Consider the following 25,419-nt stretch of genomic DNA (forward strand, 5'->3'; position numbering starts at 1 on the left):
GAGGAAAAAGATTTATAACCCAAGAATAAAATATCCCCTCTGCCCTTGTATGTTATGGTTGTATTCATTACTGATCATTAAGAAATATCTTTTTAATAATCAAGAGGTAACAGGTGCAGTTAGAGCTATAAAGGCTTGTTGGGATTTGCCCCTCAATGCACCGATGTGCCGGGGGGTGGGAAGTTTCGCCCAGGGTGCAAAATAGCCTTGCACTGGCCCCTGGTTGGGATCTGGGAATTTTTGATTTGGGCCCATCTCTGTCTTGGCAGTATAGTTCCTCTAATCCCCAGCCAGGCTTGAAGAACCCATTCAACAATTCGTATAGTGGGGGTGCTGAGAGCCATTGAATCAAACTGCAAACCCTTTATATGATGAAAACCACTTCAAGTCAGGGGTGCAGGAGCACCCCCAGTACCCCTAGTTCCAGCACCTGTGTGTGCAGCCCCCTGTTAGATGCTGGCCTGGATCAGTGGAAAGCAGCCAAGCTGATGTAATTCCAGGCAGGAGTCCTCTCCCCTTTGTCACTCATTGGCCTTCCTCTCCCATCCTGGTATATTTGAGATGGTGTCTGGGATTGAGTGGCTGGTGAGTCACAAGTATATATTTATGCCATCTCTGAGCTAAGGTTCTTGCTATTCACCTTCTTGTCTCTCTTGAAGTCTCCATGTCTACACTAGCAAGCTTACTGCGGCACAGCTGTACTGATACAGCTATGCCACTGTCAGATTGCTCACGTGGCTGCTCTATGCCGCTGGGAGAGAGCTCTCCCACTGACATAAATAAAACCACCTAATGAGCGGCGGTAGCTATGTTGGTGGGAAAGCATCTGCCACTAACATAGTGCTGTGCACACGGGCGCTTATGCCAGTGAAACTTATGTTGCTCAGGGGGGCGTATTTGTGTGTGGCGCGTACCTGGAAGAAAGTGAGCCATGGTGTTTCTGTGAGGTGCAGCTCCCTATTCCCTTGGAACGTGCTGGGAGCTCTTTGTTCTCTGGTAGCAAGTTGAACCAGCCTGGGAGTTGAGCAGTAATTGTTTCTTTAACTTACTTGGATCAAAACAGTTACTTTTCTTTAATACAAAGGCAGAGGGAACTGATTCTGCTCTTCCTTACACCAGTGTAATGCTGGTGACTTCACCAGTTCCTCCTGATTTACCCTGGTCTATGTGAGAGCAGAATCTGGCTCTCTCTCTCTCTCTGTACAGTAGATACAATGTGAACCTTGCCTGACCAGTAGATACAATGTGTGCCATAACGAAGCTAAAGGGGCAAGGCAGGAGAAGCTCCTTCCTGAACTCAGCAGGGTGCTTGTTCCCTGAAGCGTAAGGATCAATAATCCTTGTAATTAAAATCCCAGTTCACTGTGTTGGCAGATGCAGAGTCAGGTTTTGATCTCACCCACACGTGTGTAAATCCAGAACCACTAAACTGATTTCAGTAGAGTTACTCTGGTTTACCACTGGTACTATGAGAGCAGCATCTGGTCCATTGTTCAACTTCTCATTCCTGCCACTGGCCTCCATGAATCTCACTGAGCGTACACCTTGAAAATACCCTGCGACAGCAAGTATCATGAGTTAATTATAAGAGGAGTACAACAAAAAAAAAAATAATTTGCCCTTTTCAATTTCAAATAAGCAGCTCTTTAATTTTGAGCGCTGTCTTGTAGGCTAGGGTAAATAGGTATGCTGAGCGCATGCTCTCCCTCCCCACCCCCCTACCTCTTTGCTGTTCTCCTTTCTACACTGGGAGCTGGTCTGCACAGCTTGGTACGGCTCGTAATATATTGCTTTAGAAACAGATATAGTTAAAGCAGTACAACCCCCTAGTGCGGATGTAGTTATATGGGTAAAAAGACACTTCCATTGCTGTAGCTTTCCTGTAAATTTACAGGCATAAACTGTACCAGCAGAGGCACATTTGTACCGCTTTAACTATACTGCTTTCTAAACCAATACAGTACTAGTGGTGCAAAATCTGTGTGTAGGCCAGCACTAAATCGTCCTGTTTTTTAATATTTCCTTCTATGCATTTCCTTCCCCCGGTATCTCTCCCCATTGTTGTTGCCCTTGTGATGCTGGCCAGTCAGGTGCCAGCTTATGCTAAGCACTCCATGCCTCAGTGGAACACTGACAAATCCATAGCTGGAACCAGTCTGGCTAACCTGGGTGTTACTGTTGGTCAAATTGCTATTAGATTAATACAAATGTGCTTTATGTTTAGGCTGTACTGAATGTTTGTAAGTTCCTGCATGTATCAATTTCACGTCTAACCTCTCTATCCCACGTCGTAAGGTGATAATTGAACATTTGCATTGTAAGCCTTTGTAACAGCCGGGATAGAAGCATTAACTAGTGTGAAATACTAGTCTCCAACAGAAGGGGCAATGCCCTGCCGGACGAAGAAGTCCCATCGATATCAGGCAAACTATCAGACCACAAAAAATACTGCTGCTGGCTCTCCCCCCCACCCTGCAGCCCCTGTGAAGAGCAGACATGCAAGTGAATTCTACCCATCAGCTAAATTTGCAACTTGAAGCAGAAGAGGGTAGGGAGGAAAAACCCCATAACAAGGAGGAACTGTATTATTATGCTGCTTGGACGGTGAGCAGCAAGAAGTTTTAAGCATAAGCAAAAGAGCCCCAGTGCTCAGCCTGGGTCAGACCAAAAGGACATATAGAGCTTGCTCACTATAGAACCTTCTATTCATAGGTGGCGTGAGCACCGGAAGATCTCTAGAAGTGGCGGGGGGGGCATCGGCAGCTGGACTGTGGCTCTGCCCCCTGCTCCGCCCTAGGCCCCACCCTTGCTCGACCTCCTCCCCCCCGCCCGAGGCCCTGCCCGTGCTCCACCTCCGCTCTGCCCTGAGGCCCTGCTCTGGCTTGACCTCTTCCCCCGAGACCCTCCTGACTGCCGCTCGCTCCTCTCTGCCCCTTTTTTTGCCCTCCCCCTTTTTTCCTGAGTTAAGGGCAAGCAATGGGAGGCGGGGGAAGGGGCGGAGAAGAGTGAGTGGTGGGTGGGGAGGAGCGGGCGGGGAAGGCCTTGGGGGAGCGAGGGCGCAGTGATAGGGAGAAGAGGCGCAGCATGGGCAGGGCCACGGGGGAAGAGGCCAAATGGGGGTGGAGCCTCAGTCTGGGCACCGGTGGCCCCACACCTTTTCAGGAGCTTCCGGCGGTGGCGCTCCAAAGACAGTGGGCTGGCTTGCCTCTAAAGAGAAGTGTGTTGCATCTGGCATTTCTTGCCTTATTTGGGGAGGCTCAGCCTCCCCAAGCCTCTTCTACCCACCGCCCATGGCAGCTTGCTGGGACAGTACAACCACTTTGTCAGCACTTGAATGGATATGTAAGCGGGGGAATAGTCCCGCTATTGTGGGGAACTTTCCTGGCTTCTGCACTACCCTGGTGAAGTGGGCTAGAGAAAGGATCGGAGTCCTCGCTCCCACTTCCTTTACCCAGTGGCCTCCCTGCTCTTGAGGACTCCCCTTCCACTCTCCTGTCTGGCAGAGTCCTCGTAACGCCAACAAGGCTGGGCCCAGGATTCCTGGGGGGTTCGACCCCCAACCCTGCTGTGGTCACCCAAGACAGGGGCTAGGGTGTCCCCACTCCAGGGTACTCTCTATGCAATGGCCACTTCTCTGACCCACTGACCATTACATACAAGTTAAAGCAAATGCAAGTTATTTAATCAACGATTAATTTTAAAAAGAATAAGGAATAATGGGAAAGGTGAAAGGAAACACATCAACCCGCTCTGTGCGTGGGAACATCACAAACAGTGTCTCTGGAATGTCAGGGCAGTTCACAGTCTGTTCCTTGTAAGTCCCAGGCCACCTTCTCCGGCCCTGGCTGTGCTGCAGGGATGCTGTGGGTTGGACACTCGCTCTTGTGGTGGTCACACGCTCGCAGGCTCTCAGTGGTAGGACCCTTCTTCCCAGTGTCGCCCCCGCCCTGTCGGGGTTACGATCCAAGCCTGGCCTGCAGAGCCTCTTGGCTGAGACGTCTCCCTGTGCTGGGCCTGCTGCCGAGGGTCCCCCTTGCTCTCCCCAGCTGCTCACCGCACCCAGCTCCGGACTGCTCCAGCCCCAGCTCCACCACTCGCCAAACTGCTGCTGCTGCTGCTCTGCCTCCAGCTCCCTGGGCTGCTTCTTTGGCCCCTCTGGCTCTGGTTGCTGTAGCTCTGCTCCCAGGACGGGTCTGTTCTGCAGGCTGCTTCTGTCACTCTGCTCCCAGCTCTGACTTGCTTCCTGGGCTGCTTTTCTGGCCCCTCTGACTCTGGTTGCTGCAGCTCTCCTCCCAGGGCAACTGCCTCCTAACTCCCTGAGTAGCCTGCTCGCCCTGTCATTCAGGCTGACCTTGAGCATTGGCATCTCCCCATTGCTCCTAGGGACTGGCAGTCTCAGGGTCCTGATTCCCCATCGACCCTTCCCCTTTTAGTACTGGGAGCTAGCAACTAAAACACCCCACTGAATGTTAGTAAGGGGGCAACAGTCCCCTTACAGACAGAAAAGCTTTAGAAACATTGAGGAGGAGGAGGAGGAGAGAATTGGACACAAGTTTATAGAGATGATATTAAACCAGTTTTCCACGTTGTGGCTCTTAGGTACTTATGAATGACCTTCCTACTTCCCCATTATCCTATAAGTAAATCTAATGAAGGGTTTATTAAATAGCGTGATATCAAATGCTACAACAACAGGCACTGTTATAAATGTATGTAATAATTTCCTAGTTCTTTTCAGATGCACCCTGCAGTGTCTGGTCTGGGAGAGGTAAGCTTTGTTTAGTTCTGCGTGGGGTGGTGGTTATTGCAATAGTGCCTAGGACTAGGGCCCCATTGTGCTAGGGGCTGTACACATACAGAACAAAATATGGCCAGTGAGAGAACAGAACAGCTTATTCTAGTATTGGACTTTGAAGAAGAGAAGCTGTATAGAAGTGCCAAGTGCTGAATGGTGTAGCCTGTACTTACTGCTACCTCCAGGTTGTGGTCGTTTGTTTTAGTGGCTGTCTGAATTTCAGTCCCCATATGGTTCCCTATTTCTCCCACATTAAGTCCCTCCTGTGAAAGGTGGCAACCTGCAAACAGTGCTTCAGGCCACATGCTGACCCACCCAGCTGCAGTTCTTTTGTGCAGTGTCATGTGTTAAAGCAGCCAGATAGGAAACCGCCCACCTGCCCTGGAAGCTGACAAACTGTTGTTGCACACAGACAAGCTGCCTACAGATGCAGATAAAGGCACCAGAGAGAAGTGTTGAGTTTGGAAAGCTCCAATAAAAGGCATCAGTGAGCGTGGTCAGAGAATCAGGAACAGAACAGAAAAGGTGGCTGTAACACAGATCCAGGATATTTTTACGGAGCATAAAATCTTTTTCATGTAAACGGGAGGAAAACTTTACTGGTGAAAGTGCGTTCTGAAGAAGGAAAGAGTCTGAGAATGATGGTCTCCAAGAAGTATGGACTGGGAGCATCTTTATGTTAATAGACTGCAGAATGCTCCTATCAAGTGACTTTTACTTCAGTTTGAGGTATTTGAGCGGTGGTGCAAGTACGGTGGTACGGTACAGTACACCATACGAATAAGGTATTTATAGCTGGTATGGTGTACCGGAAAGACACAGGAGGAGCCCGCCCCCAGCCCTTCCTCGCAGCGGCATCTCCTGAGTCCTCCTGCCTGGGGTCTGTACAGCAGCACGGCCAGAGGACAGGGCTGGGGAGGGGGGTGAGGCTGACAGCGGTACAGCAGCTGTGCCGGAGGACCTGCCAGCGTGGGGCTGCCCGGTGGCCCCACATTCTGCTCCTTTCCCCGCTGCGGTTCCGGAGAGCCCTGATCAGCATAGAAACATAGAATATCAGGGTTGGAAGGGACCTCAGGAGGTCATCTCGTCCAACCCCCTGCTCAAAGCAGGACCAATCCCCAATTTTTGCCCCGATCCCTAAATGGCCCCCTCAAAGATTGAACTGACAACCCTGGGTTTAGCAGGCCAATGCTCAAACCACTGAGCTATCCCTCCCCACGAGTGGCAAAAGGAGCAGAACGTGGACTGCCAGGCAGCCCCACACTGGTAGCTCCTCTGCCGTGGCTGCCCCCAGTCCTTCCACACAGCTGCATCTCCTGAATCCTGCCTGGGGTCTGTACAGCAGAAGGCTCCAGCGCAGTGGGAGGAGGACAGAGCCACCCTCCCCGGCAATGTGGCCCATGATGCGTATCATGGGAAGGGGATGGATGGGGAGAGCGTGGGGAAGTCACGTGTCACCCCTTTGTGTCCCTCCCAGCAAGAAATGAGGTCTGCCTGCACCGCTGTATTTGAGATCGCAAAACAGGTGGAGACGGGAAAAACTCATCTCTTAGGAGATGGAGAATGCATCCCGCATTGTGTCTAAAAATGATGCGGCGAGGCTGCTGCTGGTCCCTGAGCGTGGACAGTGTTCAAAGGAAACCAGAAACCATCCAGGATTTCCTCTGACCTGAAAGCACGAGGGAAAGGAATGAAATAGGGCCTCACGTCTGTGGGTTGTGCAGAGATTTTTTTCTTAGAAGCAACAGGCAAAGCAAAGGTGGTGAACTGACCAAAGACAGCATAACTGTTGTGCTGGGTGGTAGAGAGAGAGAAGCTGTTACTGAGTAAGCCACACAACCCTGAGCATCTGTTTCAATTGCAGCTCTGCCAGTTACTTGGGGGTCCAAGAAGAGAGCCTGGATGCCATCTGACATAACGGGTACATTTTCAATCACATCTTTTTTTATAGGAAAATTAGGCTACAAAGGCACCGTGACTTGCAGTTATTAGACAGCACTCCTTACCATCTGTCTGCTTAGGTGTTTATCCCATGCTTGCTATTGTATACACTACCTCAGAGTCACTGCAGTTTCATTTGGCCTATTATAAAGAGAAGGGCCATCTGCAAAGTCCACATCCATGTCCTGATGTCTCTGAGGTTCAGGGTAATTTGTGGTCAGGGAGTGGGCACAGGGGTGGGAACTAAGAGTATGGGGTGCTGCAGCACCCCCAGGTTTTACATCGGGCTCCGCTCCTGAATCCGCATGCAGAGTCCTGGCTCCCAGCCCCGTGCCCAGGCTCTACTCCTGGCCCCCCACACAGGGTCTTGGCTGCTGGCCCCAGACTCAGCCCCCTTACCCCTGTCTTGAGTCCCCCCTTCCTGGAGACACAGCCCTGCTCCCAGCCTCAGCTCAGGGGTTAGGGGGCTGGCTTTTTCCGCCCCCACTATTCAAAATGTTCCAGCGCCACTGGGAGAGGAACCAGAACTAACTGAAACCAGAGAACCACTTTGAACCGCTATTTTTATCGGAACTGGAATTGAACCTGACCCATAATTTTGTTCTACCGACTGAACCTGAACCAGAACTGGAGTAGGGTGAGCAGATAGAAAGTGTGAAAAATCAGGATGGGAGCTGGGTGAGGGGGAATAGGTATAATGGGACCCCCGGCATGCAGCTTGGGACGGTGGGACTGCTTTGCCCCCTTAACTCTCCAGCCTGGGCTGTCGCTCACAATGCTTTGCTAGTGACAAGCAGCAAACCCCTGGTTAAGATAAAACATTAAAATAAGTTTCTTAACTATGGAAAGATAGGTTGTAAGTGATAAGTGGTAGGCATAAAGGCCAGAAATAGTTACCTAAGGAATAAAAATAAACATGCATTCCAAATCCTAAATGTTGTCAGACTCAGTAAGTTTTGAATCAAGCAGCTTTTCTTGCCCCACTAGATGTTGCAGACAGGTTATAGTTCTTAATACACAGGCTGAATTCCCTGTTCAGCCTGAGACCCGTCTTCCCAGTTCAAAGTCTTTGTCTTTCTCGTGTTCCTGTTGCCTTCAGTGCAAGTGGGGGAGGAGAGAGGAGATGTCATGATGCCACCATCCTGTATTTTTTATTCTCAGTTCATGTCCCATGAGCATTTCCCATAAACTCCGTACCAGGAGTTGGGCTTTCCAATATGGCAAGGTGCTTGCTGGAGGCCCTGGGTCCCTGTAAACCCATCTAGTGATCATAACTGCCTGCGAGAAGAGCAGAAAAGCTCTCCAGGCCTGCCCTCCATCCCTGGAGTTAGGGGTACATGGCTGTCAGTTGTTCCTGCCTTGCTGCCCCCTCTCTTTGTCTAGGACCAGAGCCTGGACCCATTTTCTGAGGCCCTTTGGGGCTAGACCCCGAATGGCCTCATGAAGCGAGCTGGGCAGGGCAGTGCCCAGCTCAAATAAATTGGTTAGTCTCTAAGATGCCACAAGTACTCCTTTTCTTTTTGTGAATACAGACTAACACGGCTGCTACTCTGAAACCAGGGAAGATACTGGCCCAGTCATGTCCTGGTAGGCCCTTGCTGAGTCACAGAGTTGAGTCATCCCTATTGTGTGGTGCTTGCAGGACTGTGTCTTACTGAATTGTAAATCCCTTGTTTACAGTTCACCAGCCATTGAACAGCAAGGGATAGTCATTTAACGCTCCCCTGGGTGTGGGTCCCCTCTTTTGTTGCCACTGGAGAGCTAACTGTAGGTGCCTCCCAGGCTTACAACATATTTCAATAACAACCATATGGCAAAATCTTACAACTTCCCCCTGGGGAAAGAAGAGGTGGAATGCTCCCTTGTCCCAGAAGTTAACAATAACGCTTCAAGCCCACAGGCAAAGGTATTGGCACCCCAACCCTTCTCCCCCTTAGGTGGACCTCCTCCCTCCCATCCCCAACCCCTGGGGCAGCCCCTCCCTCCATTTGCTCTCCCTGAGCTAAAGCCCAGGCCCCAAACTCAAATGTATCCTGTCGCTGCAGAAGTCCAATATTATGTAGCAAATATTAGATGTTAGTTTAGTCCGCGCAAACAAATAAAAAAATGTGTTTGACAACACCAAACCACGAGGACAACTCATGTCAAGTTAAATAAATGGTGAAAAATAAAAATAATTTCAATTTTAAGTTTCAACTCCCCTTTTTTTAAATTTACTTCACTAAGATTGAAATTTAAGCTGAACTGGTGAGTTTTTTTTTTTGAGTGGCTGGAACCGAAGCTGAACCCGAACACACTGAATACAGTTGGTCCCGAACCTGAACCAAACCAAAATAAATACCAGTTTGACTCCCTGCAAGGTTAAGGTACTGGGCTGTGACTCAGGAGATCTGAGTTCCAATCCTGGTTCTACCGCAGATTTTTGTGTGAGATCTTCAGCAAGGGACTGAATCTCTCTCTGCCTCAGTTCACAATCTCTAGAAGGGAGATAAGCCGCCTTTTCTCTCACCCCTGGCCTTGTCCATTTAGGGACTTTCTCTCTCTCTGGTGTATGTGCAGCACCTAACATAATGGGGCCCTGATTTAACCAGAGTCCCCTAGGGACTTCTATAATACAAAGAGATATGAATAAAAGGAGGCTGACTCTGTGGTTTTGCTTCAGGTCCATCTCAAATAAATGAAGTTAAACCTTCTGCTCCCAGCATCGAACAACATCTCCAGTCAGCACAGACAAAAGCATCATCCTGCGTGATGATGTGCACTGGGCTACAGCAAATCAGCGCGTAGTGAAGACTGTGACAGATCAAACAAGAGGCATCTAAACTTCCTCTCTCCTTCTTTGCTCTTGTGCAGAAGCATTGCGATGAAATCATTAGCTGGGTGGCCTATATGCTGCAGATGAGGTGGCAATGAAAGATGCTTTGCCCGCTTGGGAAGCTTAGAGAAGGCTGTCAAGAGAAAGCTCTCAGAAGTGGCTAGAATTCAGAATGACATGTTGGTAGGAGATCTGACTGACTGTGACAGTGTGCTGTCTGACAGGTTCCCCACCCCGCTGAGCCAGAGGGAAACGCACTTGTGCTTCAGCAGTCAACAACCTGGGACGATTTAGGGATTTCTGTAGATAACAAAACTTTAAGGGATCTCTGTGCCTAATAAGAATCATACCTAGATTTTATATAATACTTTTCATCAGCTGATCTCAAAACACTTTACAAAGGAGGTCAGTATCATTATCCACATTTCACAGATGGGGAAACTGAGGTACAGGGCAGGAAGTGACTTACCGAAGATTGCCATCAGGTCAGTGGCCTGGAGTGGAAACCAGGTCTCCTGGGTCCCAGTTCAGTGCTCTGTCCACTAGGCAGCACTGTTCTAGAGAAATGTGGGGCTGGATCCTGTATGTTGCCAGACATATGGGCCCTGATCCAGCATAGCACATAACCATGGGACCGCTCACAAGCTTAAAGTTAAGCATATGCTTAAGTGCTATACTCCACACCTTGCAGGATCAAGCCCTTACTAGAAGTCTGCAGAAATTCTAAATTACTCTAGAATTCAACAGGGAGTGAGAGCCACACGAAGGAGTTTTTTAAGCCAACCTAAAGAGTTCTACGGTAGGGTAGAATTCTATTAAACTCTTCTACCACCCATGCTTTTACACTTATTGCTGCAATCTCTCTTAGAAAAGAAAGGATCACCTGCTTTGCTCAGGGCCCAATCCCCTTTGCGTTTAAGTCAATGGGGTTTTTCATACTGATGTCAAAGACAGCAGGTCATGATGGGGCCTTCTAGCCCCCAGCCAGTTGCAGAAGTGAACGCAGTCCTTGCTTTGCTATGCATGCCCGTAGGAGAAAGCACATTGCCCCACAATTTATGCTGTGATTTCTTTATTTGTTTGAAATGTAGAGATAAGATGCATTATCCCTGAGAGTTTTGTTATGAAACTTAGATAAAAGTTGCCTTCTCAGCTGTCTGCTCCTTTCTTTGCCCTTGGCCTATTATGTACAGAGTTAGCGTTTATCAGATCATTTTATTTGTATTGTGCAACCTATAGATGCAAATAAGACAGTGATGATAATGTTCTGTACTGCACAGTACTGTGTCAGCTTCCCCTCTTCCCCTGCCCATTTCCCACCTCCCTTCCCCCTCCAAGCAAAATTCTGCTTCATCTTCACCCTGGTGTGCATTTCTCCATTAAAATGCATGGAGAATGATTGATATTTGTAGCATTACCTGGTTAACACACTATTAAGACACCACCTGTTAGAGCAGCCCCAAAAAATAATTAAGCCCATAGTTATCCAGTTTCACTGTGCTCTATAATTAGTCTTGTAGGGGTAATGAAGACTGTGGGTGAAATTCAGCTTTGCTATAAGCAAGAACTTACACCAGGGCTTGATTTGGCTCAGAAAGTAGGTACAAAGTAGAGATGGCCCCTAACCAGAGCCTCTCTTACCTTTGGGGATGTTGGGATCCAACTGTAGGTCTGAACTTTCTGGCTCAGGCCTGTCTCTAGTGGGCCAAACCGTGACACGTTTTCCAACCCCCATGATTTTCTCATGAGTCTTGTGATATCTGTTTTTTTTCTAATGGTCCTGGAGGTGCTGTGGTTTCAAAAAATAAATAACTAAGAGAGCGAGAAAGAAAGATCTTAATTCTCATGTAATTCTCTAATTCTCATAGTTGTGGAGAAAAGCTTGAAAATGTGACCCGATTGCACACTAAAGACTAACAAACCAAAAAGTAAATAGAAAAAATCCCCAAATGTATTTTTTTTTAAAAATCATGTTTTTTATGCTAATATCATGAGTTTTTGACCTGGCCTGATTCCTGATTTTTGTGCCCGGCAATAGTGGAAACCGTAAATATGATTCCTGAACCTAACTTTGCAACTTGGACCCATCTCTGGTGCCAAGAGACCAAAGTCTATTCCCTGGTTCCACAAATGAGCTTTAGCCACGACTAGGATTTCACTGGAATAATTCATTAGCTGACACTTTTCCCATGACCAGTCGCAGGTGAATCTCTGTGTAGAGATCAGTGCTTAACGTAAATCATGTAAGGATCTCCCCACCCTCGGAGCTGTCCTTAGAATTTATGGGGCCCTACACAGTATTATTAAACTGGTGCCCCTCTGCCCGACTTGGGGCACAGCCACCACCCATTGCTGATACACACCGAGAGGCAGCCCGGACTTGCAGCCTGGAGGGGAGGGACGAGGCAGCAAAGAGGCTACTGAGCTGCCCAATGGAGGGTCACAGTTCCCCGCAGAGACCTGACCCCCATATCTCTTCCCTTATGCAGAATGCGCCACGCTGGTGCATTCGGCTCTGTGAATATGGCCCCTGCCTTCTGCCTAGTGAGGAGACTCCAGGGCATGCTGGGAGTGCGGGAGCTGACCCGCTCTTACCTGCTGTTCTCGTCATAGGCGCTGTCAGGGTTCCTTCCCCACTCTGAACTCTAGGGTACAGATGTGGGGACCCGCACGAAAGACCCCCTATGCTTATTCTTACCAGCTAGGTTAAAAACTAGGTTAAAGATTTTTGCCTTTAGTGGTACCTGTAGTGCCAGCTGTAGTTAGGGTCCCAGTGGGATTTTGCCACAGGCGGGGCATGCCCTGGTCTCCCGGGTTCAAGCCCTGTTCAGACTGCAGCAGGCCTATGCCTGTGAGTGACCTCCACAGCAGCTGCCTTAAGTGCCTGGGGGAGTCGCACGTTAAGGAACGGTGCCAGATCTGCAAAAGCTTTCGGCCCCACACCCAGAAGGAGCAGGGCATCTGCCTCAGGGCTCTCCTGATGGAGTCCACCCTTCGCCTGGCTTTTGAGTCATCTGGGCAGGTCACACCAAGTGCCTCAGCCTGCACCTGTTACCTCTTGATTATTAAAAAGATATTTCTTAATGATCAGTAATGAATACAATCATACAATACAAGGACAGAGGGGATATTTTATTCTTGGGTTATAAATCTTTTTCCTCTTATAATATAAATCATACATGCTGCTAAGAAGGAAGGTCTTGTGTATGAGTCACATGCCTGGGAGCGAGCAGATCCGTGTTCTATTCCCAGCTTTTCCTCAGAATTCCTGCAACACACACATTCTTCTCCCTTGCAAGGCAACTCAGAGGAACATCTAGAAGAGCTAGCTCTTAAATAGACACATCCTTGGGCCAACATGACACCCATATGCCTCATTTTCAATTGAATAGGCACATTGCCTCCCAAGAACTCCAGCGAGCAGGGATAGGGCGTGTGCATGGCACACCATCCCTAGAGGACATGCTACCATATTTATCTCTTAGATAAAAAAATATGTATTTCTCTCTCCCCATCCTCTGGAAACCTAACTACTTGGTGGCTTAGTTGATATGAGTTCATTGTTTTTCATTTGACTTTCAAAATATGCTGTGCAAATATTTGAGTAACAATACCTCAAAAGGCAGAAAAGGGGAGGGGAAGGTTGTTTTTTCCATACTCAACTTTCAAAATCATTTTCTTTCTTTGTGAATTTTTACAATATTAAAGTTAGTAAAACAAGACTTTTTTAAAGATGTGATGGTCCAAGTATAAATAAAGTCACTGTGTATAAACACATTAAAATACTTTATATTTACTCCTCAACCATGTAATGGGTCTTTTTTTATCTGAAATCTGAAGAATATTCCCATCTTGCATGATTAGCTATAATCTAGGCAGGGCTTCTTCTGAATTCTGTACCATTGTTCTGGAATGTAACCAAAATTTTTCAATGGTGAACACAGAATCTGCTTTTCAAACACAAAACACAAAAGGCCAAAAATGCAATGTGATGGGATATCAAGTTATTGAAGAACCCTAAATAAGCATTTATGCGCCGGCTCCCGTGCACCCCCTGGCTAACCTCGCCACACTCGGGCTCTGCGGCTCCCAGGCATGTGAGCTGCCGGGGCACGGGGCCCTGAGCCTGCTCCGGCGGCTCACACTCCCAGGAGCCGCAGAGCCCGAGCACGGCGAGGGGGGAGCCGGAGGGTGCACAGGGGCTGCTGCCCACATGCATCTCCTGCAGCCTGCCGGAGCCCCCTGGGGTGGGGGGGGCACCGGGCCACAGCCTGGGCAGGAGAGGCGGGGGGCACGGCTGCTCCCCACTAGCAGACCTGCCGCCTTTGCAGGGCTGCTCCGCCCCCCCCGCCCCCAGTGCTGCGCCAGCTCCTCCATGGCTGGGGCTCGCCACCCCCACAAGAAGGCGGCTTCTCCCTGCCGAGCCAGGGTACCGCTTTTTGGTGCCCCCAACCACTTGGTGCCCTAGGTGACCGCCTAGTTCGCCTAGTGGTTGCACCGGCCCTGGGGACATAGAAGGCAAAGGATTCTTCTTCCACTACTTCCTAATCCTGAAGGCCAAAGGGGGCCTCAGGCCCATCCTGGACCTGCGTGGCCTCAACAAGTCTCTCAAGAACTTGAAGTTCTGCATGGTTTCCCTGGCCTCCATCATCCGCTCCATGGATCCGGGGGGACTGGTATGCCGCTCTCGACTTAAAGGATGCTTACTTCCATGTCTCCATATTCCCGGGCCACAGGCGCTTTCTGCGCTTCATAGTGGCTGGCTGTTGCTTCCAGTTCATGGCATTACCCTTTGGCCTGTCCTAGGCCCCCAGGGTGTTCACAAAATGCGTGGTGCTGGTAGCAGCTTACCTGAGACGTCAGGGGGTCCAGATCTTCCCATATCTTGACAACTGGCTCATCAAGGGCTGGTCCAATGGAGCCTTGACCTGGTGCAATCCATCTGCGATGATCTGGGCTTGTTAATAAACACAGAAGAGTCCACATTAACACCAGTCCAATGCATATTGTTTATCGGAGCAGTTCTCGACTCCACATGAACCAGGGCCTTCCTTCTGGAGGCATGCTTCCAGGCCATGTCGGACTTGATTGCCCACGTAAAGAGCCATCCACCTACCACAGCCCACACATGCCTGCAACTGATGGGCCACATGGCTGCGTGCACATACGTGGTCCACTATGCCCACCTTCATCTATGACCTCTGCAGACATGGCTGGCCTCAGTCTAGATTCCCATGCCGAGCCACATCCTTTCATCCTTGGACTGGTGATTGGATTGGGAGTTGGTGTTGCAGGGGATTCCCTTCGTGTCCCTGACTCAGTCGCTTACTCTGGTTTCGGACACATGGGACCTGGGCTGGGGAGCCCATCTGGGTGAGCTCAGCACCCAGGGCTGTTGGCTTCACAGCAATCTGGCCGTTCATATCAATGTTAGGAAGCTCAAAGCGGTTCACCTGGCCTGCCAGGCATTTTTGCCTCACCTGAAGGGCAGGGTGATGCAGGTCCTGATGGACAATTCAGTCGCAATGTACTACATCAACAGGCAGGGCGGAGCCAGGTCTTCGGCCCTTTGTCAGGAAGCTCTCAGCCTCTGGGATTTTTGTGTGTGACATGCCATTCATCTGGTAGCCGCCTACCTGCCCGGAGCCAAGAATGTCCTGGTATATCGCCTCAGCAGGACCTTCTCGTCTCGCCACGAGTGGTCGCTTCATCCAGAGGTGGTCAGCCTGATCTTCCACAGGTGGGGGACTCCCCAGGTGGACCTTTTTTCGTCCAGACAGAACAGGAAGTGCCACATGTTCTGTTCTCTGCAGGGCAGGGACAAGGGCTCCCTGTCGGATGCCTTCTTGATTCTGTGGTCAGGAGCGCAGATGTACACCTTCCCGCCAGTGCTGCAAATACACAAGGTAAAGTAACACGAAGCATTGATCATTCTCATAGCTCTGGCGTGGTCTCATCATCACTGGTTCAGCATGCTGCTGAGTCTCTCGGCAGCCACCCCGCTGCAGCTGCCTCTTCGACTGGATCTGCTATCACAGAACCACAGCAACCTGCTGCACCCGAACCTAGAGTCGCTGCACTTGGCAGCTTGGCTGCTGCATGGCTAAGTGCAGACGAATGGGGGTGTTCCACTGGTGTCCGGCAGGTCTTGCTGTGCAGCAGAAAACCGTCCACCAGGGCTACATATGTGGAAAAGTGGAAGCGGTTCACGTGTTGGGCCACAGACCAACACATTTGTGTGGATGAGGCCCTGCTGCAGGACATCCTGGACTATTTACTGCACCTTAAGCACCAGGGTCTGTCGCTATCTTTGATCAAGGTACACCTGGTGGCCATTTTGGTGTTCCACCCTCCGCTTCGAGGCAGGTCAGTCTTCACCCATCCCATCACGGAGAGCTTCCTGAAGGGGTTGTAGCACCTTTACCCGCATGTACGAGACCCGGTCCCCCCTTGGGACCTGAATCTTGTGCTGCCCAGGCTCATGGGCCCCCACCTTCAAACTCTTGGCTCCCTTCTGCTTCTCTCCTGGAAGGTGTCTTTCTTGGTTGCTATAACTTCGGCCTGTAGGGTGTCCGAGACCAGGACGCTCATGTCGAAGCTGCCCTAGACAATCTTCTACAAGGACAAGATCCAGCTGCGTCGACACCCGGCCTTTCTGCCCAAGGTTGTCTCCCAGTTCCAAACTGGTCAGGACATTTATTTACCAGTTCTTTATCCAAAGCCTCATGCAAAGTATGAGGAGAGCAGGCTGCATACCTTGGATGTCAGAAGGGCGTTGGCCTTCTACATTGATAGATCAAGGCCATTCCGTAAGTCAACACAGTTGTTTGTTGCTGTCGCTGACAAGATGGAAGGTTGCCCAGAGTTAGCCCAGAAAATCTCGTCTTGGATCATGGCCTGCATCCGCTATTGCTACGAGCTGGCAAGGGTGCCCCCGCTGGTGATCGTGATGGCTCATTTGACTAGGGCACAGGTGTCATCAGCTGCCTTCCTGGAGCAGGTGCTGATCCAAGAGATCTGTGAAGCTGGGACCTGGGCATCCGTTCACACGTTCGTGTCACACAATATGCGCTGACCCAGCAAGTGCGAGATGACGCTGGCTTTGGCAGAGCAGTGCTGCAAGCTGTGAGACTCTAAACTCTGAGCCCACCTCCGTTCATTCTGCTTGTGAGTCTCCTAGAATGGAATCTACATGAGTAAGCACTCGAAGAAGAAAAAACGGTTACCTATCTTTTGTAACTGTTGTTCTTCGAGATGTGTTGCTAATGTCCATCCCATTATTCTGTGCATATCTCTCTATCAGTGTTATAAAGGCGGACAATTTATGAGTTTACCCTGTATAAGCTTTATACAGAGTAAAATGGATTTATTTGGGGTTTGGATTGGGATCTGGGTGCTAGAGACAGGAGCACTTCTTAAGCTGTTTTCAGTTAAGTATGCAGTTTTGGGGGACGTGGTTCAGGCCTGGGTCTGTGTTTGCAGTAGGCTAGCATGTCTTGCTCTACAAGACAGGGTACTGAAGTCTCAAGCTGGCAGGGAAAACGGGCTCAGAGGTAGTCTCAGGACATCAGGTGGAAGTCCCAAGGGGGTCTCTGTGACCCAAACCGTCACACCGGACATTTTAAAAAGGTTTTGTCATCAGTGACAGGGAGGCTATTGGGAATAAGAGGATGGGGAGGAGGTGGGTCTAGTCAAAGGGAGGTGGAGATGAAGGTGGGGCCAGGACTCTGTTTCAGCTGACGAATCAGTTGGCTTCCATCTTTTAAGAAACAGCCCCTTGTATGGTGCAACTAGTTCTCAGATGGAGTTTCCCTGAACTATGCTGGGAATTGCCCTGAGCTGAGGCTTCTGTCACAATACGAATTTGGGTGGCTGAGTCCCTTCCCAGCTCATTTCACCTGTGTGTCCTGTAACAGCTTCTTACAGTATGTTCTCTGTTTTCCCTCCCAGTTTCCCTGCTCATTGGGCCATGGAGAGTAAAGCAGCTGTGGAGGCTAAGCCAAATGGGGGCATGGTGCTGTTCAAAGAAGAGAAGCCTGAAATGGAGGCAAGAGGCCAGTGGAGTAATAAAATAGAGTTTATGCTATCCGTGGCTGGGGAGATCGTCGGCCTGGGCAATGTCTGGAGATTCCCTTATCTCTGTTACAAAAATGGAGGTGGTAAGTCCATAAAAGTGCAGGCTATGTGAGATGTTGGCTGAGGAATATGAGCAGCAGAGCAGGCGCTTTCATCCGTTCATATATACATGCCCATATATACGCCCATATACACGGCGCTTTCATCCGTTCATATATACACGATGCTGCCTTTGGTGGGACACAACTGAGAGTATCAATGCAGGACAAATTGCTAAGAGCATGGCAGTTACATCCTCCTTCACTGCTGCTTCTTGCATGACTTGCTTAATTCCTTAGTTCAGTAAAACTGCAGTAAGTTCTTCACTACTAAGGCACACCAAGCCAGCCAAACGGAGAGGCCTTTGGTCTCACCCCACTGGCTAACCATAAGTCATACAATTCCCTTAGACACTCCAGTTTCCCAGAATCACCACCAGTGCCACTCGTTATGGGGATGAATGGTTACGAAAACCAATACCCCAGTAAAAGAAAAAAGGTTCTCCCAATCCCAAAGGACCAAGCCGCAGACCCAGGTCAATATACCAGTTAGATCTTACCGACAAATCATGCTGTTGCCAATCCTTTAGAATCTAAAATCTAAAGGTTTATTCATAAAAAGAAAGAAATATAGATGAGAGCTAAAATTGGTTAAATGGAATCAATTACATACAGTAATGGCAAAGTTCTTGGTTCAGGCTTGTAGCAGTGATGGAATAAATTGCAGGTTCAAATCAAGTCTCTGGAGTACATCCACAGCTTGGATGGGTCAGTCAGTCCTTTGTTCAGAGCTTCAGTGTAGCACAGTTCCTCTAGAGGTTAGAAGCAGGATTGAAGACAAGATGGAGGAGCTGCAGCAGCCTTTTATAGTCTCTTGCCATGTGGCCTCTGCTTTCTTTGTCCTAAAAACAAGCTGTCTAGCTCATGGCATGGAAAAACCTTGGAGTTCTGTCTATAGGCATGTCCCTGCATGCCTTGCTGAGTCACAAGGTGTATCTGCCTTCTTTCAATGGGTCACTTGTGCAGCTGATGGTCCTTAATGGGCATCAAGGAGGCTAGGCTGTGCTGATGCCAAATTGTCTGGGGTGCCACCCAGAAGAATAGCACAATTTTGAAAAACAGACAGTATAAAGCCAATACTTATAACTTTAAATACCAAAATGATGCATGCAAACAGATAGCATAATCATAACCAGCAAACCATAACCTTGTCTTAGACACCTTATTTGACTCCCTTTATACAAGATTTGGTGCCACTACAGGACCTGGGTTGCAACAATGACCTATATGGTCCCAGTTTGTGTCAGTAATGTCACAGCCCACACATAGAGACCAAGCCCACCCCCATGCCTTCAATGAAGCAATCACGCAGTGAGGTAAAATGAGCTGTGGGAGACAAATCTCACTCCATGGGTGGATGCTCAGAGTAGCTCTGCCAGACAGAGAGGAGCAATCCAGCTTTCAGTAGGCTCCCCGTCTTAATAATGGATGAACCTCTAGGTTTGCCATTTGTAGAGGTAGCCAACAGGTGAGATGCTTATCTAAAACCACAGCTGAATTATCAGAACCTTTGGGGGCTCCCACTCCCAGGGAACCCACCCTGACAGTTCCCCCACCCAAAAGTCCCTGGGACCCTTCCTCCCCAGCCCCCATGCATTCCCCCTCCTCCCAGCTATTCCTAAGCTCTCTCTGATCATAGCTGATCTTCTGGCAGGGGAAAACGCTTTGTTGCTGTTATCTCCTTCAGGGCCTGGGCTCCTCCTCAAGGGCACCTGGTCAACTGTTCCCCTATCCTGTATGTTCTGTGACCCAGCTGGTGCTCCTGTCCCCACTAAACTCACCCTTCAGGCCTGACTGGCCCATGATTGTAGCCTTTCTCACAGTACTTTGGTATTTCTGGTAATCCCTGACAGGAAAAACACTTATTCCAACAGAGGAGTGTTGTCCCCAATGAATTCTAAAGCTGAGTAAGGTCACCAGATTTTCAAAGCCAAAGGGCAAGGCACTTGTCCTGGTGGTAAAGATGAATTTGAGGAGCTTCAGGAAGGTGTGCCTGGGACGATGAGCAAGGAAAGGACACCTCTACCTCTTTCCCAGTAATAGATCTATAAGTAGCCAACTCCTGGCCCGGGGAAACATTCCCACAGAAAGAGTCCATCCCCCTTCACTGCTGCTTCTTGCATGACTTGCTTAATTCCTTAGTCCAGAAAAACTGCAGTAAGATCTTTAACATGGTTAAAAATGAGATTTTTCTAGTGACCATAAAATGAAACACAGAGCAGCGGGGGGTGGGAGATAATTGAACGTCACCAGTTTGTTTATAAAAATGGTTGGATTTTGGTTTATTAAGGCAAACTAAAACTAAAAGAACATAGTCCTGTAAGGTATTAAGAACACACCTTGTGCTTCCATTCCATGGTCAGGTCCTGAGATAATGTTTACAATCATATATACCACTCCCCCTTTGACTTCCCATTCAGTAAAGGCCAGGTCACAGTGACCTTGCATTTGGATCTCTTTTCCCAGGTGAAGCAGGCGTTATCAGGATTGATAATCCTTGCAGTCTCTATCATGACCAGTGTAACTGAAAAGACTACTTGCATACTTTCTGTTGCATTAAAAATTACTAAATTATTTGCCTCAGTGATTTTTTCTAATGTAGCTGTAACATATCAGGCTGTGATCTTATTAGATCTCTCAAACTGAACACAGCTGGGTCTGGGCAAAACTTGGCTGGGAGACTACCACAGAAAATTCAAGATGCTGCAGAAAGTGGCTTTCATGTTTTAGTACAAAGCACCCTTCCCGTTGAGAACCAATGGCTCAGAACTGTGTTGCGGGGAGGAGGGGGTCGGCTGACCACTTGTACAGTCATGAGAGCTTCCAGGTCATTTTTTGCAAAAGTAGATGTTAACGCTGGTATCCTGGCCAGCACTTTGGGAACTTCAGAATGGAAAGAAGCTTTATAAATGTAAGGTGGCACTCTTATAAATGATTATTGATTAAATTGATCAGCCCAGGACAATCAGAATCAGAAAACAGGGTATGGGATCTCCCTATGGATTCATCTAATCAAGTAGTGGATAATACTGTTGCCTCACAAGAACTCTGACTGAAGGTCTTTTATGTGGCTGTGCAGTGAGGTGGTGTGGCTCCCTGCCACCCCGGAGAGAGACGAGTCCCTCCGGACACTAGAGTGGGTGGAGCCAGGGAGCTCTAAGACCGCCCCCATGAGGGTCAGGCATTGCCCTGGAAGTATAAAGGCCCGACCTCAGAGCTCACTGGGAGAGCAGCTGCCGGGGAGGTCTGACGCCTCCGGCCTAGCTCACAACTGGGAAACCCCAATGGCATGCAGTAAACCCAAGGACTGGCCTGACCTGCCCCGTGCCAGCTACCCGGAGGAGTTGCCAAGCCTGTCCCGTGCCAGCTACCCGGAGGAGTAGCTGAGTCTGCCCCACACCAGCTACCAGGAGGAGCTGCCGAGTCTACCCCTCACCAGCTATCCCAAGGAACCTATGGTGCTGGACCCCCCTGAGGACACCACCCTGACCCCGGTATCTCAAGAGGGGGAGTCTGGAAGTAGCACGGGGGCAGCTGACCCTAGTCTGGCTGCGACACTGCCAGAACCCATGTCCGTGTGTTGCAGCCAGGATCCCCACTGACGCAGCAGCGGGTCTCCTGCTGCTGGTAGGGCCCTGGGTTGGGACGCAGTGGAGTGGGAGGGCCTGTATCCCCACTGCCACCCAACTCGCGGGTGGCAGTCTCCCCCTCTCCCAGGCCCTTTGGAACCTAGGGCCTGGGCTCACTGTGTATCTACTGTTGTTGCTCAGCCCCGGCCTGAGGGCCTGACTCACCATTGCCCCGCCCTGACCTAGGGCCTGGGCTTACTGTTTATACTGTTGTCGCTCAGCCCCTGCCTGAAGGCCTGAGCACCTGACTCACTGTTGCCTCGCCCTGACCTAGGGTCTGGGCTTACTGTGTTTATTTCTGCCCTCACAAAGGTGGCAGAGGAAGACTCCCGCGCCCAAACTAATTCCCCACAAGACATCTTCCCGAGTTTAGTGAGGTGGTATGGTTCCCCGCCGCCCCGGAGAGAGATGAGCCCTGGCTAATCTGTCTACACGTGGTGGAGAACATGGGCATGATCCCTCGACCCCTGTGAGAAGGGGTCTTGGGGGGAATGTACCCCAGAAAAAGCCATGGATATGGACAAACTTATCAAGTTCCTGACTGAGAGCCAGGAGCGGCAGCTTCCTCGCGGCTGAAGCGCCGGTGGGGCCAGATACCAGAGCCCACCCCCCAGGGCCAGAGCACCCTAAACCCAAAAAGAAAGGGGGCATTCAGACCGAAGTGCGGAGTCTCCCCTGCGGGCAAGAGGCTCGCTCGGGGCTTTGGGCCAAATGCCCTAAACTCCCACCTCAACAAGGATCCATGCCCACCGTATCGAATGTCCTGAGGACCAATTGGAGTCCACCCAGGGGCCCAACAGGCTGCACTGAGATGCATCTGACTGCACTGAGATGGACTGCAGCTTCGGCCACGTCTGTGCGGGAGAGACCCGGGCCCTGCTGCCACAGGTCCCCAAGATCACGGTTCTGGTAGTTGTCGGGGACCACCTAACCCTGGCCCTGATCAATTCAGGCTGTGGCCAGATGCTAATCTGTCAGACCTTGGGGCCCCGGACCAACCCCCACCTGGGGACGATCCGGCTGAATGCAACCATGGCGGCGTGCAGCCCTCCCCCAGTGACTGGATCCCGCTAATGGTGTCCTCGATCACACAACAGATGGTTGTTGGCCTGGCTCCTCGACTAGCCTACCAGGTGATTCTGGGGCGGGACTGGCCTGTGTTTGAGGAGATCCTCCGCTCGACCCCTGCACTGGAAGGAGATTGCCCCGAGGCCCAATCGGAGGAGGAGACCCTGGACCCTGAGGGAGGGACCGAGGAAACTGAGGACCCCCTGCCTGGGCCGACTGTCGAACCCCGACTTAACACCAACTTTTGCCACGATCAAAGAGCAGACCCCACTCTTAGTTGGGTCTACAAACGACTAGCCGCTGTCGATGGAGCTGTGATCGACCCACGTTGTGCATATCAGTGGCCCCGTTTCGAGCTATGTCATGACCGTCTTTACCAGGTGGAACGGGATCCACGCACGGAAGAACCACGGACGCAGCTGCTGGTGCCTCGGTGCCACCGACGAGCAGTAATGAAGCTTGCACATGACACCCCTGCCGCAGGGCACTTGCCCGGATTTTGACATGGTTCTTCTGGCCCAGCGTTCACCAGGAGGTGAGGAACTATTGTAGCTCCTGCCCAGAGTGCCAGTTAGCGTCTTCCCCCACGGGTGCCCAAGGCCCCTTTGGTTTCCATGTCCATAGTGGAGATGTCATTTGAGCGGGTGGCCATGAGCCTGGTGGGCCTGCTCCCGAGAAGTGCCGCGGGATTCCACTATGTGCTGGTCATCATTGATTATGCTGCCCATTTTCCCCTAGGCTGTGCCACAGCAGAGCACCACTGCCTGAACCATTGCTGATGAACTAGTGAAGGTCTTCTCTCGAGTGGGCCTGCCCTGGGAAATCCTAACGGACCAGGGCACCAATTTCACCTCCTGGCTGTTGCAGCAGGTATGCGAGCTCCTGGGAGTTAAACAGTTACACACCTCCGTCTACCACCCACAGATTGACGGGCTGGTGGAACGATTCAATCGGACCCTGAAGGAGATGTTGCGCAAGTTTCCCCCAGAGGAACGACGCCGGTGGGACCAGATACTCCCACCGTTACTGCTGGCAATCTGCGAGGTACCCCAGTCATCAACAAAATTTTCCTTGTTCGAGCTACTATATGGCCACCGCCCACGGGGCCTGTTAGATTTAATGTAGGAGACATGGGAGCAATCTCCATCTCCAACCCAGGGCCTCCTGAAGTATGGTCTCCAGCTCCAGGAACACCTTGTTCAGGCTGGAACCCTAGCACGCAAAAACTTAAAAGCTGTGCAGGAAGTCCAGGCACAAACTTATAACCAGGAAGCACGGGTCCGTGCCTTTGAGCCAGGTGATCCGGTCCTGCTCCTCCTACCGTCGAGTGAATCGAACCTACTGGCCCTTGGGCAGGGTCCCTATGAGGTGGCCCGGAAGGTCGGGCCCATCACCTATGAGGTCCACCAGCCCGACCGGCGCAAGAAGACCCAGCAATATCACGTGAATCTATTGAAACCATGGCGAGAGCGGGAGGGCCTATTAATTAACCCTTACCCACCAGAACCAGAGTTGCGTCCCAGCGCGCCCCTGACAGAGGACCCTGCAGGCCCCCAGCTCGGCGACACACTCACAGAGGAGCAGCGAAAGCAGGCCCAATGCCTCCTGCAGGCTTTCAGGAGAACCTTTATGGTCCTACCTGGTTACATGACCCTGGTCCATCATGCCATCCAGACCAAGCCAGGGAAGGTAATCTGCTGCACCGAATGCGGCAGGAGGTCGAGGAGGAAGTACAGGCCAGGCTAGCCCTAGGAGTCATCGAGCCGCTGCAGAGTGAGTGGTGCAGTCCAGTGGTCTTGGTTCCCAAACCTGATGCAAAACGGTACTCCTGTATAGACTTCCGGGGAGTCAACACCATCTCAAGGTTTGATGCATATCCTCTGTCCCGTGTGGATGAACTGCTTGGCCGCCGAGGGGAGGCCTGTTTCATCACCACCCTCGACCTCAGTAAGGAGTACTGGCAGATCCCGCTCGACTTCATCTCCAAGGAGAAGACGGCATTCGCCACCCCAACGGGACTTTACCAATTTACCCGAATGCCCTTCTGCCTCCTTGGTGACGTTCCAACAGCTAATGGATCACCTTCTATGGCCCCATCAAAACTATGCTGCGGCGTATTTGGATGATGTAGTCTACAGCTGCCAGTGGGGGGACCACCTGGAACGTGTAGCCGCGGTCCTGAGATCCTGATGAAAGGTGGGACTAATGGCCAATCCAAAAAAGTGTCGCATTGGATGGCAAGAGGCAATGTACCTCGGATACACCATAGGGGGAGGATGAGTGAAATCCCTTATGGGAAAGGTTCAAGCACTGGCAGCCTGCCCGCCACCCACCACGAAACGCCAAGTGCGGCAATTCCTGGGGCTCGCCGGCTACTATCAGCGATTCATCCGCCCCGTTCGCTTCCATCGCAGCCCCCTTAATGGGACTTTTGACTAAGGACAGCCCCCGGTGCGTGCCGTGGACCCAAGAATGTGAAGACGCCTTCCGGACACTCAAGGAGTGCCTCTGCCAGGAGCCGGTCCTATATAGCCCACAATTTGACTGTGACTTCATCCTCCACATGGACACCTCAGAGGTAGGGCTTGGGACCGTCCTGTCCCAAGAAGACCATCCGGTCTTGTATTAAATTATTCCCCCGTGAGAAGAACTAAGCGGTAATAGAGAAAGAAGCACTTGCAGCTAAATGGGCCTGTGACGACCTGCGGTACTACTTCCTCGGGGCCCCATTTACACTAGTCACGGACCATGCCCCACTCCAGTGGTTAACCAGAATGAAAAACAGTAGACTAAAGTGCTGATACCTGGCATTACAGCCCTATGCTTTCGCCATCCGGCATAGGGCCGGCAAAGACCATGCAAATGCCGACTTCCTCTCCTGCCTAAGAGGGATGGAAGAGCCTGGCCCCAACGAGTGGGAGCCAGACTTGAGGGGATGTGAGTGTAGTGAGGCGTTGTGGTTCCCCATCGCCCCGGAGAGAGACGAGTCCCTCCGGA

General features: G+C 50.7%; 1 protein-coding gene across 1 annotated transcript in view; it reads left to right on the forward strand.

Moving 5' to 3' along the window:
• The window catches only part of LOC102944031 (sodium- and chloride-dependent betaine transporter), a 63,147-nt gene that overhangs the window by 3,323 nt on the left and 34,405 nt on the right, over nucleotides 1–25,419 (forward strand). Inside the window, exon 2 of the mRNA XM_043540564.1 lies at nucleotides 17,502–17,710. Coding sequence (XP_043396499.1) covers nucleotides 17,521–17,710 — 190 coding nt within the window. The 5' untranslated portion in view covers nucleotides 17,502–17,520. The remainder of the gene's footprint in view (nucleotides 1–17,501; nucleotides 17,711–25,419) is intronic.

The sequence above is a fragment of the Chelonia mydas genome, chromosome 1 (genome assembly GCF_015237465.2).
Source record: "Chelonia mydas isolate rCheMyd1 chromosome 1, rCheMyd1.pri.v2, whole genome shotgun sequence".
Taxonomy (NCBI): Eukaryota; Metazoa; Chordata; order Testudines; family Cheloniidae; genus Chelonia; species Chelonia mydas.